The sequence below is a fragment of the Mercenaria mercenaria genome, chromosome 8 (genome assembly GCF_021730395.1).
Source record: "Mercenaria mercenaria strain notata chromosome 8, MADL_Memer_1, whole genome shotgun sequence".
Classification (NCBI taxonomy): Eukaryota; Metazoa; Mollusca; class Bivalvia; order Venerida; family Veneridae; genus Mercenaria; species Mercenaria mercenaria.
Genome location: NC_069368.1, coordinates 45,048,071 through 45,064,169, shown reverse-complemented (window position 1 = coordinate 45,064,169; position 16,099 = coordinate 45,048,071). Strand labels below are relative to the sequence as shown.

Below are 16,099 nucleotides of genomic sequence, written 5' to 3'. Positions count from 1 at the left end.
CACCTTTCTATAGTAAATGACAGTAAAAATAAAATCTTTACAAATATTATCCAATCAACAATATACTATACACTGTCCTAGTTTAACAGATAATTTTAACCTATTACTGTGAAAAACCAACAAGCATACAGAATTGCTTTTTCTAAGTTCTAATTGATGTATGTATAACTAGCACTATTTTTACAGCACTATCTATTCAAATATTTCATATCACATGTTCAATTTTACAGCTATACATTTTACTCTATCTACACTAAATTTTACTTTTATAAATATTTTATATCCTAAAATTGTAAGTACAAAAATATCAACATAAAAAGTTATATCTAACAACTAGTTAACCAATACCAGTTAACCAGTACTAGTCAACGGGTACTAGTTGAACAGTACTAACACGCTGAATAGACTAGAAAGTTTTACTGTATCTATAACATAGTCACATACTTTAGAAACTTGACAGTTTTTGAGCAGCCTGTTTTAGTATCAATACTGGGTGCATTAATACCATTTCTTAACTTTTAGCCTGCTGGCGGCAAGTGATTCTGCCTTTGCGGCCAGTGCCTAAGATCAGCTTGCACATCTGTGCAGGCTGATCACTGTCTGCACTGTTCGCTATTCAGTCAGTAAAATTTTCAGTCATCACCCCTTTGAATAATAAGTGTCACTGCCCAAACTGAACGATGGACCAGTCCATTTTAGAAACTTAGTAGAGTAAAGGTTAAGGACATCAATTGTATTATATTTGATAGGTTATGCCTAGCTCCTTCGTAAAATATTAATACTTCTTGAAATGATGTGCTTTGACAATTTGCTTAATAAAGACAATAGTATAATGTAATTGTATGATGAGTAGAATCATGTGTTAACCAGTAAACTAACAAAATTATACAGACACTAGAAAAATTTTCGGTTAACAGGATAATAAACAGCCTCAAGTGACCATATTTTTAATGAAATGCATGTTTTTATACAATCAACATTTTCTTGGCTTTTACACATCAGAACATCTGAATATTAAAAATTGTTTTTTAATAAATTAATGCCACTTGACCTAAAGTCTGAAATGTGTAATTCAATAACTAACAGAAATATGTTTTACGCTGTACTGTTTGTTTTTTGGGATTTTGTTTTTTGTGTGTGTGTGTGGGGGGGGGGAGCAGTTAAGTTTAAAACTGGTGTCGTGGATAATAAAACTGCTTCAGAGCAAAATGTTATATCTGCTTTTGTTATGTGTATACAGCTGATTCATACTGATCCGATCATATTACATCATTTTTTTTATTTTGTTTTGTGTTACAGTAAAAATCAAGTGCAGACCGAAAATTATTCTGATCCACCCCCTATATTTAAAAGAACCAGCACAATAATAAATATATAGATAAATTGCTTAATGAAGCCTCATTTTCACTTCCTATTTTGCTTTTGAAAAAATAAATCAAGCAGAGACTGCCTGAAAAGAAGACCTACTCAATCGATTTAAAATAATCTTTAAACAAGAGCACCGCCTTGCGGGTGCTGACGCTCATCTGATTTTTTTTGTGTAATAGAAATATTGTCCTACCCATGATTTTCTAAGTCTAAAAAGGGCCATCATTCTTGCAAAAAGCAGGATAGAGTTATGTTTCTTGATGTACAGTGTCCACTTATGATGGTGAAAAACTGTTGCAAGTTTTAAAGCAATAGCTTTGATAGTTTATGAGAAAAGTTGACTTAAACATAATACTCAACCAAGAAAATGATTTTCTAAGTCCAAAAGGGGCAATAATTATTGCAAAAATCAGGATGGAGTTACGCTGCTTGCTGTACAGGGTCAGCTTATGATGGTGAACAAGTGTTGCAAGTTTCAAAGCAATAGCTTTGATAGTTTAAGAGAAAAAGTTGATCTAAACATAAAACTTAACCAAGAAATCTGATATTTTCTAAGTCCAAAAGGGGCCATAAATCTTGCAAAAAGCAGGATGGAGTTATGTTTCTTGCTGTACAGGGTCAACTTATGATGGTGAACAAGTGTTGCAAGTTTTAAAGCAATAGCTTTGATAGTTTAGGATAAAAGCTGACCTAAACATAAAACTTAACCAAGAAAACTGATTTTCTAAGTCCAAAAGGGGCAATAAATCTTGCAAAAAGCAAGATGGAGTTATGTTTCTTGCTGTACAGGGTCAGCTTATGACGGTAAACAAGTATTCCAAGTTTCAAAGCAATATCTTTGACAGTTTGGGAGAAAAGTTGACCTAAACATAAAACTTAACCAAGAAATCTGATATTTTCTAAGTACAAAAGGGGCCATAAATCTTGCAAAAAGCAAGATGGAGTTATGTTTCTTGCTATACAGGGTCAGCTTATGATGGTGAACAAGTATTCCAAGTTTCAAAGCAATAGCTTTGATAGTTTAGGAGAAAAGCTGACCTAAACATAAAACTTAACCAGGCAACGCCGACGCAGACGCCGACGCCGACGCCGACACCGACGCCGACGCCGACAACCGCTCAAGTGATGACAATAACTCATCATTTTTTTTCAAAAAATCAGATGAGCTAAAAATGGTAAATTTTAGAACATTATTATTTTCCATTGTATTTTTTAAACCATAATTTCATCTTCTGGGTCACTATTTTCCATCACAGACAAGTTTGTGTTGTCATATGATGACATTCTCTCTGGATTTGCATGACCTGACGTAAGTCTCAACGGTCTGGACGACAGTTGCATTTGGTGTTGTGGTGATGTCCCGACTAGAACGTCATAATCCTTTCCAGGGGATTTTCTCTTTTTTTCTTGCACAGGTTTACTTCGACTTAAATCAGTTTTACTTGGAACCTGACTGTATAAATGAGATTTTGGGGATTTGGTTTTTAATTTTGGCGATAGAGCGTCTTGATATAACTTTGGTTTAAGCAAATATAAAGAGTCTTTTGCTATAGCAGTTGAAAGAGTTTCCGATGAGACAACAATTTGATCTGATTCTCTGAGCTGTTTGCTCAGTGCACTTGTTTGTTTGCCTTTCACCTTTTTGAAATGTTCTCCAACTTTTTTACGAGTTTGATCAATGCTGCGAGAATCTGGCGAGTGTAAATCTAAACTGTCCAGCAGTTGTCGTCGCTCACCCTGATTAACAGTGGATTTGTTCGAAGACGAATATTTGAACATATATGTATTGTCTTCAGTACTACATGAATGTTTTCCGTTAAGAAATTGTTCGGACGTTTCTTTTTCTAATGTGTCCATGTCATCCATACTGCGCTGTTTAAATAATTGCGTTGGAGGGCGACGTTTACCTGGAACCTCTACCCGATGTTTGGTCAAATGTTTCAACTGGGTTGGGGCTTTAGCTGTAAATATAAAAAGAAATTCATTATTCTTATCTAGATGAAATAAATTATTTTCTAAACAACGTACAAATAAACTACACACCAATTATTATTTCAACTGATCTATGTTTCAATTAACTTATAATTTAAACAGGTAGACCAACCACCACATGTGTTTATTTCATATTAATTAACTTGAAGAGCCCAAGGAAAGTTGTTTCCCAAATACTCGGTAAAACATATTTAAGTAATTAGGCTTTTGTATGGGTAGTAAATTTATCTACTTGCAAATAAACTATTAATTTGAGTTCTTAGAAAAATGTGTAATTGTTAATACAACAAAATATACATGTCCTATGGAAGCATAAAAGAATAGGTTTAGAGAGCTTGCAATATCAAGACATGCTTTCATTCCATTTAATTCCGACTTGTTTTTCATGAACACTGATTAAACCCAAATCAAACAGTGACAATGATTTGACCTTTTTACCCTCTGATGACCCAGTATCATATATTTCATAATAACAATTACTTTGACCATAAAGACAAAATTTAATATTCTGACTAAGTTTTGTGTAGTTCAGACAAAACAGTTTACAAAGTTTTTCTAAACTGACATAGAAGACCAAGTTTGTGATCCCAGTATAGGACAGACATCCTGACCATCCTTTAATAAGGTTGAGCTAAAATTGTGACCTCAAGTGCTGAAAGAAGATTTGTTGATGAAACAGGACAGGAAACTACTGGCATAGGCAATCACCTTAGTTAACCTTGAGCACTTGATGCTCGAGTGAGATAATAAATAATCACATGAAAATTCACCATAACATGCTTGGAAAAACCTCTGGAATAATTTCAAAGTATTAAAGCTCTGTGTTTTTTATAAATGAAAAGAAATTATAATTGGTATATTTGCAAGCAACTTCCCCACCTGAATAAGAGGTGGAGGATGAATGTCCTGCAATTTTTTTTCTACAGGCAAGAACTAAACAAATAGCTACAAATATAAGTTAAACATTTATGTACTTAAATCTATCTAAGTTAAGCAACTGTGATATATATGATAAGCTAAAAGCTCTCTAAAACACATCTAAATATAGTTTCGTCGACTATACTAAAGATCAGGTCTGGACCCAGTTTTGAAACTTTAAACTTCTTTGAATACAGAACTTGGCCTAGTCTTACTTTAATTTTTATACACCCGAAGGGACGTATTATGTTATACCCTCGGTGTCCATCTGTCCATCCGTCTGTCCATTAGCAATTTTGTGTCTGCTCTGTAACTCTTGAACCCCTTGAAGGATTTCAAAGAAACTTGACACAAATGTTCACCACACCGGGACGGCGTGCAGAGCGCATGTTTTGGATGTCTCGCTTAAAGGTCAAGGTCACACTTAGGGATCAAAGGTCATATCAGTTTGTTTCGTTCCACTCTTTAACTCTTGAACTGCATGAAGGATTTCAAAGAAACTTGGCACAAATGTTTACCACACCGAGACGACGTGCAGAGCGCATGTTTCGGATGACTGCTTTGTGTATATTGCTCTGCTTTGCAGTGCTCTTGTTTTTATTTGGCAGATCCCTTTTTTGTTCACTTACAAGAAAAAATGTTAATTACTTCCCTTCTATGTTACTATAGAGCTTATTGTGAAACTTTTTTATTATTGGCCGCAGGGAAAAATCGAGACCACTTTTCTATGATACAACATGGACGGTACCTCCAATTTTTAGGTGTATTTTGACATATCTGTACCTAATAAGGATTTTTTTGTGGACTCAGAATATTTTTTGTGGAATTTCTTCCCTTTGTTGTTCCTGTCCTTTGGGCTTCAACAAGTGAAGTTCTTTAAAATCTGCTCTCATCCTCTGATTTAACCCTTCGGGCATATATTGCCCCGCTTGGCAAAGCTCTTGTTCAGTAATGAATTTAACTTACAAACAATGAAAAATGTGTGAATCGTCAATGGTTTGGAACTTTTTGATGATCTACCTCAATCAACCCTTACTTTGACGCATTTTCTGCATCGAAGGAAGCAATATCTCATACATAATAGACGTTGGCATTTATTTTTCAGCAGTCTAGAACAGCAGCAAATAAACTTGTGCTAATATATACAATAAGCTTCATCAAAGACTGAAATGACAGCTGTCTACCAGAGTAGATTATGAAAGAACTTTCTACAAGTCTTTCTACCAGTTTTTGTTATATATTGGTGCAAAAATTATTATTTTGTGGGCTCTACCAAAAATTTTAAAAACACCAACACCCGAGAGAAATAAGCTTATACAATATAAATTGCGTGACATATTACTCAACTGAAGTAAGTGGACCAGACATGCTCACCTGAGTACACGTGCATATAATATCACTAAAAAAAAAAAAATGATTGTAGAAATTAATGCAAAATACATTGAGGAGAAAACAAGCACTTCCTTTTCTTTCATTTGATCAGATTTTTTACTATTATTTCATATGGTTACAAAACGTGGAAACTCAAGAATTTTTTTTAGAAATTTAACTAAGAAAGGAAACCAAAATACAAATTCTGACAAATAAATGTTATGGCAAACCGAGTTAAAGTTACCGTTGATATAATGCAGATTCTATGATCACACAATGTCACATGACCTATTTCGGTGACTATAAAGCTCTACTGCTACCAAGATATGTTAAATTCAGCATTATAAGTCAGATAGTAGATAGTTCACCTTTACCATAACAGGCATTTAAGACCCTTTAAAACAAAATGGTCACTTTATCATCAAGTAATATATAAAAGTTTCTAGTAATAAATTCGCTTATATCAACTTATTGCAAGTCTAAAATATCAAATTAGATGGCTATTTCATGCAGCTTCCTAGAATTAAAATTGGACCATGCACAAAGACTTGTAATCACATTTTATTATACAGCAAAGCTTATTCACTTTAACTGGATAATTCCAAACGCACTCATCATATCAGTCACGCAAAATCCCTATACAAGTATTTTCAAGCTCAAACAGGAACTTAAAAAATTTCAACCGTCTGTCAAGTTGAGTGAACAAAGTGCGACTTTACTTATAAAATCAGATGCAAGTCTAAGGTAGAAATGTTCACATGTTTTCGTTGATATACAATAGCCATATGACTGAATGTTTACAGTAAGTTACCTCAATATCTAACTAGATTACAGTACTTAAACTTTAGCATGCTGTCAGCAAGTGATTTTACCTTTGTGACCAGTGCAGACCAAGATAAGCCTGTACATCTGTACAAGCTCATCTTCGTCTGCACGGTTCGTTATTCAGTCAGTGAATTTTCAATGAATGCTCCTTCAAATACACGTAGCAAGTGGTACTGCCCAAATTGAATGATGGACTAGTCCATTTTAGAAATTTAGCAAGATAAAGGTTAAGCCTTTACTTACTTAGCTAGCACAAATTAAAAGTAATCACTTCATTCAAATCATTTCAAAGACACGCCTTTACTATACTGTGAATCATACATTTTTGTAAGGATTAAGTTTTACTTTATTCGAAATTGGCAAAGATTCCCACTGTGCAATATTAAAATATATATGGCCAACTTATTTAACATATAGGATTATTCAAAACAATAGCATATTTTTTTAAAGTGTCTATTTTTATGAAGATGGATGGATACAAATACAGTGAAAATAAATCCATTCAGACAATGTCTGAATTTACAGTAAATTCTGTGATGCAAAGTATGGTAGGCCTTTTATACAATAAAATTTCAATGAGAACCGTAAAATCTACAAGTGTGTTGATGACCTACCACACATTAAAATCAACAGAAATTAACATTGAATACTGAATGATAATTTATGATAAAGATTTACAATTTCACATTTATGATCATATAACAAAGCACTATCTGTTTACATAATGAATATATTTGTTTCCAAGGAGACGATTGTTACCATGGTGACCATCATAACTAAGAACTGTTTCAGACAGTCCGACTTGTTTGTGTTAGTCCACCAACAGGAAGCAGAATAAACTAAGGCACACAACACTCAGGGTATATAGAAACAGCAAATTGGGACATGCTTTCAGGAAATTTTGGAAATGTTTAAAGCTCATATCGCACAACATAGCAACAATCGTAAAACCTACAGATGTTTTTATTTCCTCCTTAATAACTATGAAAATATCTAAAACTGCTGCATTCCATAATATTAAAAATCTGGATCAAAGATTTTTTAAGCAATACCAAAGAAAGAATGGAAAAATCCTGTATTTCTGGAAATGAATGAATTGATGAATTTCATTTTTTTTTTTAGCAAGGTACAGACTATTATAATTTAAGAAAAGGATGTACAGCTTAAACAGCACTCTGGGAAGTTTATAAACACATAATTTGTGTGCATTTCTAAAAGGAGTAACTTTTAACTTTTTTAGATGTATTTATAAATCACTTTAAATTTACAACAAATATGGATAAGAAAAATCTTTTCTTACTATGTGTAACATAATTTCATCAAATGCTTAGCCTGGTTTTTACTATCTAGATGAGAGTTTTATAATTTTGATAAATTACTTTACACTGTAGAGATATATATATATATTCACAAGCTTCCAGTCAATTCATGCCATTTGTGCGAAAACATATTTCTTAAGGTAGCTCTGCACGTCTGGATCGAAATTTTTTCTACAATGTAGAATTTGATTTAACTCTGATTTTTCAAAACTTCAGAATATACCTAGAAAATTCAGCAAATAAAAAGGATAGGGTCGTGTGCTTGATATTTTGCTAGACTCATTTGAAAAATTTGGACCTCATGCAAATTTTCATAATGGGAGTCTATGGGAAAATCATAGCTTAAATTTTTTTCTACAATGTAGATCTTGATAAAACTTCTCAAAGTTGTAAATAAACATATATAATGTGGTGAAATAAAATGTATGGGTCTGTGTGCTTTTTTAAAAATTATTTCATGTGTCATAATTATGTTTTAATATCATATTTTGACTTTAAAAATATAGCAACAGTGCCATTTTAATAAATTCACTCACAAGTTGTCATTGATTCATGAAAGGATTCTTATTTCCGTACGCAGAATCCAAGCTTTATTCTACGTTTTTCGAATAAATGACCTTATGCCATCACTTTCGGTTTATCAAACGTGCAGAGCTACCTTAAATGATCAATTTCAGATTCAGGTAGAGCATATTTATCTAGTCAATTCATATCAAGCAATTATATTCTGAACACTATCATTTTTTAACACATAAAGACATTCTAAAAAAAATGTTAATTAATCTAATGGATTCCCAATTACTTAACATTTAAAAACTGGGAAAATATTAATAGTAAATACTCACAAAACATTTTTCCAGTCACTGCGATAAAATGCAAATGAGGATTTGACCAAGCAAATAAAAGGTGTCTTAACTGTTAAGAGATCATGCAGCATATCAATACTAAGAACTGAAAGAACATTCAGAAATTTTCCTTAAATGCACATCAACAAAGAAGAAATAAAAGAAAGCCATGAAAATATTCCGAAAGTGCATGTCAAATATTGGAGAGAAAAAAACTCAAAGAAAATTAAGAAAATAGTTCCCAAAATGCTTGTTTAGCTGCAGACAATATGTACAGACAACAGGAAAGCACTTCTATCTTCTTACCGTTCAATGTTTTACGTGTACCCCTAAAATATTTAATACACGAGTTTTCATATGTTACACGTTTTACAAGCTGAAATTCATGACACAATGTATAACAAGTAGTACATAAAAGGCAGTAGACACAGCCTATAAATCAATTTTGGTCCAAAGGTTTTTTTGATCATCTATAAAAAAATAGACCAAATTATCTAAACCAATAATCTAAGAAAACTTAGGTCTTAGGTCTAAGAACGTTAAAGACAACTTTCTGATAAGCGATTTAGCACCTACTTCCAACCAAGGCAGTTTTGTCTTATTAACATGAGAACATGGATTACACTTCAAGGTCCTAAATTCCAAAAGAAACAAATAGGTCTATCAGAACAAGGCTCCATTTCCAGACTAAACCTTACACCAAAAAACCCCAAAACACAACACATTTAAGATTAAAAGATAGATGTTAGCAATTTTCTTCTGAACAAAGATTTTTGTTACAAAAAGTAAAATATTTTCTTAACTTCCTGCAAAACTTTGCCTTAGTTTAAATTTTCAAGAAGTTAAGGAGTTTTCTTGAAAGTTTTTTTCAATCAACTTCAGCTACACACTCAATTTACAGAGTAAGTCAGTAAAAGCAAACAGAAAGAAAGGTCCGTTTCAGTAATTCCTATGTAATATTCACTACTACACCAGTTCAATTTCATTACTTTGTTAATATGCTTTAAAAAAAATTTACAATCAATTAAATGAAATTATTAGATGATAATACAAGTGAAATCGTGAGGTGACACCTATAGAATTTTCAGAAAGTCCACACTAAAGCTAGAAGGACGGTTTATCACAATATCACACCAAATTTCTTCAGAGTAAAAGGCTTACAACAGGTGAACAAAGCGAACACATTTCAGAGAAGACTTTGCAGTTTCTTTTGCGACAATATAAACTGCTTACCAGGAGTCTCAAAATTAGGGTCTTCCGCCTGATATTCGCTATCGTCTGTGGATTCAATGTCGTCTGCTGACAACATTTCATCATCTGAGCTGTGGCGGTACTCAAACACTGGCAAGGTGTTCGTCAATGACTCTCTGTAATTGACAAAATTTTACATGAATGTAATTTATGCATAAAGTAACATTTCTGAGTGCTATGATACCATTATGTTTATAAGAATACAATTAATGAAGATAATTCATTTTCTAGTTCCACCAATTCATCTTGTTATAATGTTAGACATGATCTGTCATGCAGTTCAACTGATGTTATTTACTTAATAACATGTAATAAATGTTTGAAACAGTATGTTGGACAAACGCACCAGCAATGTTCACAAAGAATGAATAGTCATAGATTTGATATCAATCATTATCCAGAAACTACTACTAATGTTTTTGAACATTTTAATTCTCAAAGACATACTATCCAGGATTTCTCTTTTATGCCTATTGATAAAGTAACTAATCCTTGGCAAAGGCTTTTAAAAGAGACTTCCTGGATGTATCGTTTGGGCACTGTGTCTCCACAAGGAATGAATTCAAAAATTCTGTATTAATTCCTTTCTGAAATACTTGTTATATATGTATATATTATTACTGTGTATGTATTCCATAATCAGTTTTTACTGGTGCCTTTCCTTAACCATTGCACTTATACTGCATTTTTTCACCAGTATTTATGTATCATACTATGATCCTGTTTATGATTTTTACGCCAAACTCTTTTTGACATTGTCGTCATTGACGTCGTTTGACACTGACGTCACTTCCTTTGTTATGTTTATTTTGAACCCTGAAGAAGGCTAATGTAGCCGAAACGTTGGTTAAAAATAAAGTGACTTGTTTTAAAAAGTTTTTGTAGTTTTGACTACTTTTAATACTTATATTAAGAATACAATAGACAGTTCATAAAAATTTACATATATACATTTTGCCATTTTGAATCAATTTCATCTACTAAAACAAAAGCTATGAAACTTTTTACAATTTTACATATATGTTTTGCCATTTTAAGTAAATCTGTCTGCTTAATTAAAGGTCAATGAAACTAGACTCCAGTTATTTCATATAGTACATGTGACAGGGTAAGAAAATGGTGAAGCTCAGCCGAGTCTCACTTTCCTACTAGGTCACAAATTACAAAACTTGACTTTAAAAACTCTGGCATCTGATTGGTTGATTCTAACCTCATTTTTAACTCTGACCAATGGAAATGTTCAATTCTTGGACTGGACTTCAAACTCAATTCTGTAACCATGTACCTAGCTTTACAATATTTAGATCATTCAATTAACCTAACCTGTTTTAATACATGTTTACAATTTTGTGTTTAAATAGAAATATACATACTTTTCAATACGTAAAGACTGTATATGAGAGTTTATGACACGTTCCTGCTCCTCCAGTGTTTCAGTATCTTCTGATAAACTTGGCTGTACCTGCACCTGCTTCTTACCAACCTAAAAATACAGAACATGCACATCATTATTGAGCTGCTCAAAATATTCTGTCAAAGATTCCAATGTTCAGAGCTTTGTTGTATATGCATCTAATCAGATATTATGGAATTATGAAGTTTTGTTGGGATTTTTTCAAGTTATACAATTTATATCACAGGGCCTAATGCCTGAGGAGAGTTCAGCTCCCCCTCAATATATCATTTCTAACACATGGGTAAAACCTTTATCTTCATCCAGCCAGGTGGATAGCTTTCTCATCATAAATCATTCAACATCCAAAACAGGTTCTAAGTCATACTGTTTAAGGACTCTATTTATGAAATTCCTGCTTTATTAAATCATGAACAGGTAAAATCCTACATTTGTAGAGTTTCTCATGCTGGCCCGGACAACAGACAGCCTCTCATTGGCTGTAGCCTCGGCAGATTCCAGTGTATTTATATCCTGTAACGTAGCCTTCAGCTTGTACAGCTGCTCTTGTAAAATCTTCTCAATACATCTACAATATACAAACATTTTCTCTAAACTTTCCAGTTTTCCCCCCTAAAATCAATTAGCCTTCATTAAGACAGAAAATGTATTGTTGCATGTAAAATGAATAGAACAAATAAGTTTGCACAGCTCTGATATCATTCTGGAGATCACATAATCCTAACTTTAGGGCAGTGGGTAACTGACAGTTAAAGTCTGTGCTCCGGTCTCATTCTGAAACTGACTGTAACTAATTATAACTAATGTTGTTATAATCTGATTGCTAAAATCTCAAATTAAGACATTATAAGAAATTCATTTTACAAAGAAATCATCTTATTTTACTAAAGCAATCTTCCTTAAGCAAACTCATTCAATTGCATATTCAGTGAAATTTCACTCATTAATTTTGCTGACTTCAAAATATCGCTATGATGACCATAAAATGATAACAAAGGAAGACATAAAGTCTCTATACTAGCATTACTTCAGACGTTGACCGGCACCTGGATAAAGTCACAGACCTTCTACAAGACAGCTGGATGCTGTCTTTGCATAAAGCATTTTATAATGGCAACATTTAAATCTATATTGAAATGACCAATCAGAAATTGAACTATAACTTACAATTGTTGTCGTGACACCTGCATTATCATGTCCTGTGCCTGAACAATCCTGTTGGTTCTCAATAAACATGGAGCAAATATAATAGCTAGACTGTTTACTGACATCTTGTTGTTCTTCTCATGCTGAGCCACTCTGAAATCAGTTCACTTTTCATTTCATTTAAATTTCATTTGCAAATCAATCTTAAAACACTGATTTAGCAGGATCAATTGAAACTGTTGTTTAACTGACTCAATGTACCTGTCTTCAGTCTCTTTAATTTTTAAAACTGAGTTTCAAGTTTAAAACAAAATTAATTTTTGGCATCAATTCCATAACTTTACCATTTGATTGGCTGGTTTCATTTTTAAACAGAACACAAATTGACCAATGAAAAGGTTTTATTCCCCGACTTGTTTCTGAACACCAATTTTAATCTAAGTTTCTTAGTGCTCTTGGTTTCAACTGTAAATAACCTTGTTTGCACTTAACACGTATCATGCTGGACATGATTAATTCTGCCTTTGCGACCAGTGTAGATCATGATCAGCCTGCACATCCATGCAGTCTGATCATGATCTGCACTGTTCACCATTCAGTCAGTATCTTTTTGGTAAGCACCCCTTCTAACAGTTAATGGTATTGAAAGAAAGTTCAATATAGAAATTTAGCAGGGCAAGGTTTAACTGTCTACACTACCTTAAGACTATCCCCAAAAAATGTTAGGTTCACAGATTTTTACCTTGCCTAAAAGTTTGGTATATGGAAGTTTCCGGAATTCAGGAGTTTGGAAATTGGCAAAGCGGACAGGGTGCACTAGAGTTATCTTTTCTTACACATAGGATGAAGAGATTATTATCCTTTATGATAATTGTACAAGTTTGTAAAGTAATTAATTAATATATTAATGAATTAATTACAAACATTAAGGATATTCTAGTATGTATAAATAAAATACATACATACATACAGAAATATCAAAACATATCTTTAATACATGTAATAGCATTTACTCAAATGTTATCCACATAGTCCCCAGACATCCCAACTTTTTCTGAATGCCAAGTGGGAGTTTTTGCTTTCCAAAGTGGGAGATTGAGGTGTTCAAGTGGGAGATTTTATACTGCAGTAATTATGTTCATGATAACGAAGCTTTTAACAAATCTAATGATAATATAAACTTATTTGCCCTTATAAAATCGCTAGTCTTAAAAAAATTCACTTGTCTATATCTTATTATTCATGCATTTTTAATGTTTTGGAACAATAATACATGAAGCCTTCTGTGCAAAATTAAATAGTTATGGCACTTTAAGCACTATGTCTAAATTCAAAACACCACTGAGAATTTAACCTGCCCTTTTATTTCTTTTGTTGGAAAGAAGACTCCCCAGGTGAATTTGATATGACAAACAGTGCAGCTGTTATAGCTGTAAAAACAAAATGTATATAGCTAAAAGAATAAAAGTTCAAACAATAGAAAATTTACTGTTTGATTCTCATCCCTGTCAACCAGTATTTAAAACCCCTAGCTCAAATACTTTTATTGATCAAAATCCTGTTATCCAAAATTGAATGTCCGGGTATTATTACACTTTCGTAGATATTTGCCTAAATCTCCAGTTAAAAGGATGTGCTTGACAAATTGTGATGATGCAAAGACAGTTTAACAGCATTTGATAGTAAGTGATATTAAAATTTACCATGACATTTCCTCTTATCAAAATGATTTTAAGAGAAATGTTTTTTAAAACCTAGCAGGTTGACTCGGCGACCTTCTACTTTCGATTTCAAAAAGTTACAGAAAAAGGTAAAGCCAGTATAATTTCTAATCTAAATTTGATTGAATTTAATTAAATATCTAATATCTGGATTTTAATTTCAATTGTGACACATTAATCAACACCTGGCTTTGTTAAATCGTGTAATAAACAATAATCAGCAAGGGTAGAATAAGGTGCGAAAATATCTGAAAGCTGTTGTTTACAGACTCATCAGTAGTGATAGAGTATCAGATAGGTGCAACGAAGTGGATTATTTCATTATTTTTGTTTTTTGTTGTTTATGTTGTTTTGTTGTTTGTTTTTTTTTTAATCCGGAGATTGAGACTTCTGATCGGGGTGATTGGGTTTTACAACCAGAATCGGGAGAAACCCGATCGGATCGGGAGAGTTGGGATGTCTGAGTCCCTAGTTCGTCAATATTTAATTGATGTTTATTACGCATTGTTTACTCGATGTTACTAAATCAGTTAAAACATCGATCTTTCTTTCATTCAAGAAGGTTTTTTACACTTAAGCTATTTAATTCATCAAATTTTCATAAACTGAAAACAAATAAAAGTAATCGCCGATTACTTTACTTTTGCATCAAATGATCATTGTTATCATAATGCGTGTCAAAATAAACGCGTGCCCCTAATAGGTACACAAAAGAACATGTTGACAACTTGCCATGGATTTTTTTGGATTTACAGGTGACACTTTTAATTTGGCAAATATTTTGCTGTTCGGTTTTCAGAAGTTAATTTAAGTGTTAAATATATAAACGGTCCTACAAAAACCGTCCGGTTTTCAGAATTCAGAAGTTCCAGTTTTCAGAAGTTAAAAATATATAGAAATAAGAACAAGAAAAATGGGACTTTAAGTTTTGTGCGGTTTTCAAAGGTTTCCGGTTTTCAGAAGGTCCGGTTTTCGGAAGTTACACTGTATTAAATTTCTTAAACTGGATTCGCTTTAAACAATTTTTCCTACCAGGAATACTGTATTCATCTTGCCAAATGGAATATATCTTTCTAAAATATTGTGATTTACTTGAAGGCAATTTTTCTTAAAAGAAATTGTATTTCCCATACCAAATGGAATATTAGTCTAAATTTACTTTGGGCAATCTTTTTACAGTTGCCAAATGGAATATATCAGTAGACTTACTTTAGGCAATCTTTCAACAAAGGAATTCTATTTACCTTGCCAAATGGAATATAAGTCTTTCTAAAACATCATGATTTACTTTAGGCAATCTCTCTATGAGGGAAAACAGAACTTGTATGGCTTCCTTCTCATCATGGATTTCTGGAAGAAAATTTTATAGTTCCAATCAGATAATAGCATCAATTTGATTCTGACTTCAACAGCAACTGATAATTTGCTATGTTCTTTAACCTTTAGCCAGCTGGCGGCAAGTAATTCTGCCTGTGCGATCAGTGCAGACCAAGATCAGCACATCTGTGCAAGCTGATCATGGTCTGCACTGTTCGCTATTCAGTCAGTAAATGTTCAGTGATCACCCCTTTGAATAATTAGTAGTACTGCCCTGAATTTTAGAAATTAAGTAGGGTAAAGTTTAAAGAATAAGTGATACTGGACATGATGTGCCACTGGTCTATTTGAGTGGAACTTGAATACTGCCAAAAATATTTATTCAGCCTTGCATGCAAGTACAGATTTTTGATCAAATGAAAAGTTATTTTTTAATATTTTATTGGTAATACACACTTACAGCGGGCTATGTTATACATGATGTATTAGGTGTGTGCTATTTCAAACCTAACACACATTTATTTAATTTAATGTTTTTGTACACAAACATGTAAATGTTATGTACACCTAAACACAATGTCGAATGTGGTTAGCTAACATATTTTCAACAAT

General features: G+C 32.7%; 1 protein-coding gene across 16 annotated transcripts in view; it reads right to left on the bottom strand.

Moving 5' to 3' along the window:
- Positions 1-1,138: 1,138 nt before the first annotated feature.
- Positions 1,139-16,099, bottom strand: part of LOC123566454 (unconventional myosin-IXa-like) — a 117,344-nt gene continuing 102,383 nt past the window's right edge. For 14 of the 16 annotated variants that reach the window (XM_053549820.1, XM_053549826.1, XM_053549827.1 and 11 more), the window contains 6 exons: positions 15,415-15,520; positions 12,471-12,602; positions 11,733-11,871; positions 11,263-11,372; positions 9,872-10,005; positions 1,139-3,329 (listed from right to left, as the gene is read on the bottom strand). In XM_053549820.1, the coding sequence (XP_053405795.1) occupies positions 2,581-3,329; positions 9,872-10,005; positions 11,263-11,372; positions 11,733-11,871; positions 12,471-12,602; positions 15,415-15,520 (1,370 nt within the window). In that variant the 3' untranslated portion in view covers positions 1,139-2,580. Of the gene's footprint in view, positions 3,330-5,652; positions 5,678-8,944; positions 8,968-9,871; positions 10,006-11,262; positions 11,373-11,732; positions 11,872-12,470; positions 12,603-15,414; positions 15,521-16,099 lie in introns of all 16 variants that reach the window. The other 2 variants (XM_053549834.1, XM_053549833.1) reach the window with 2 other exon arrangements.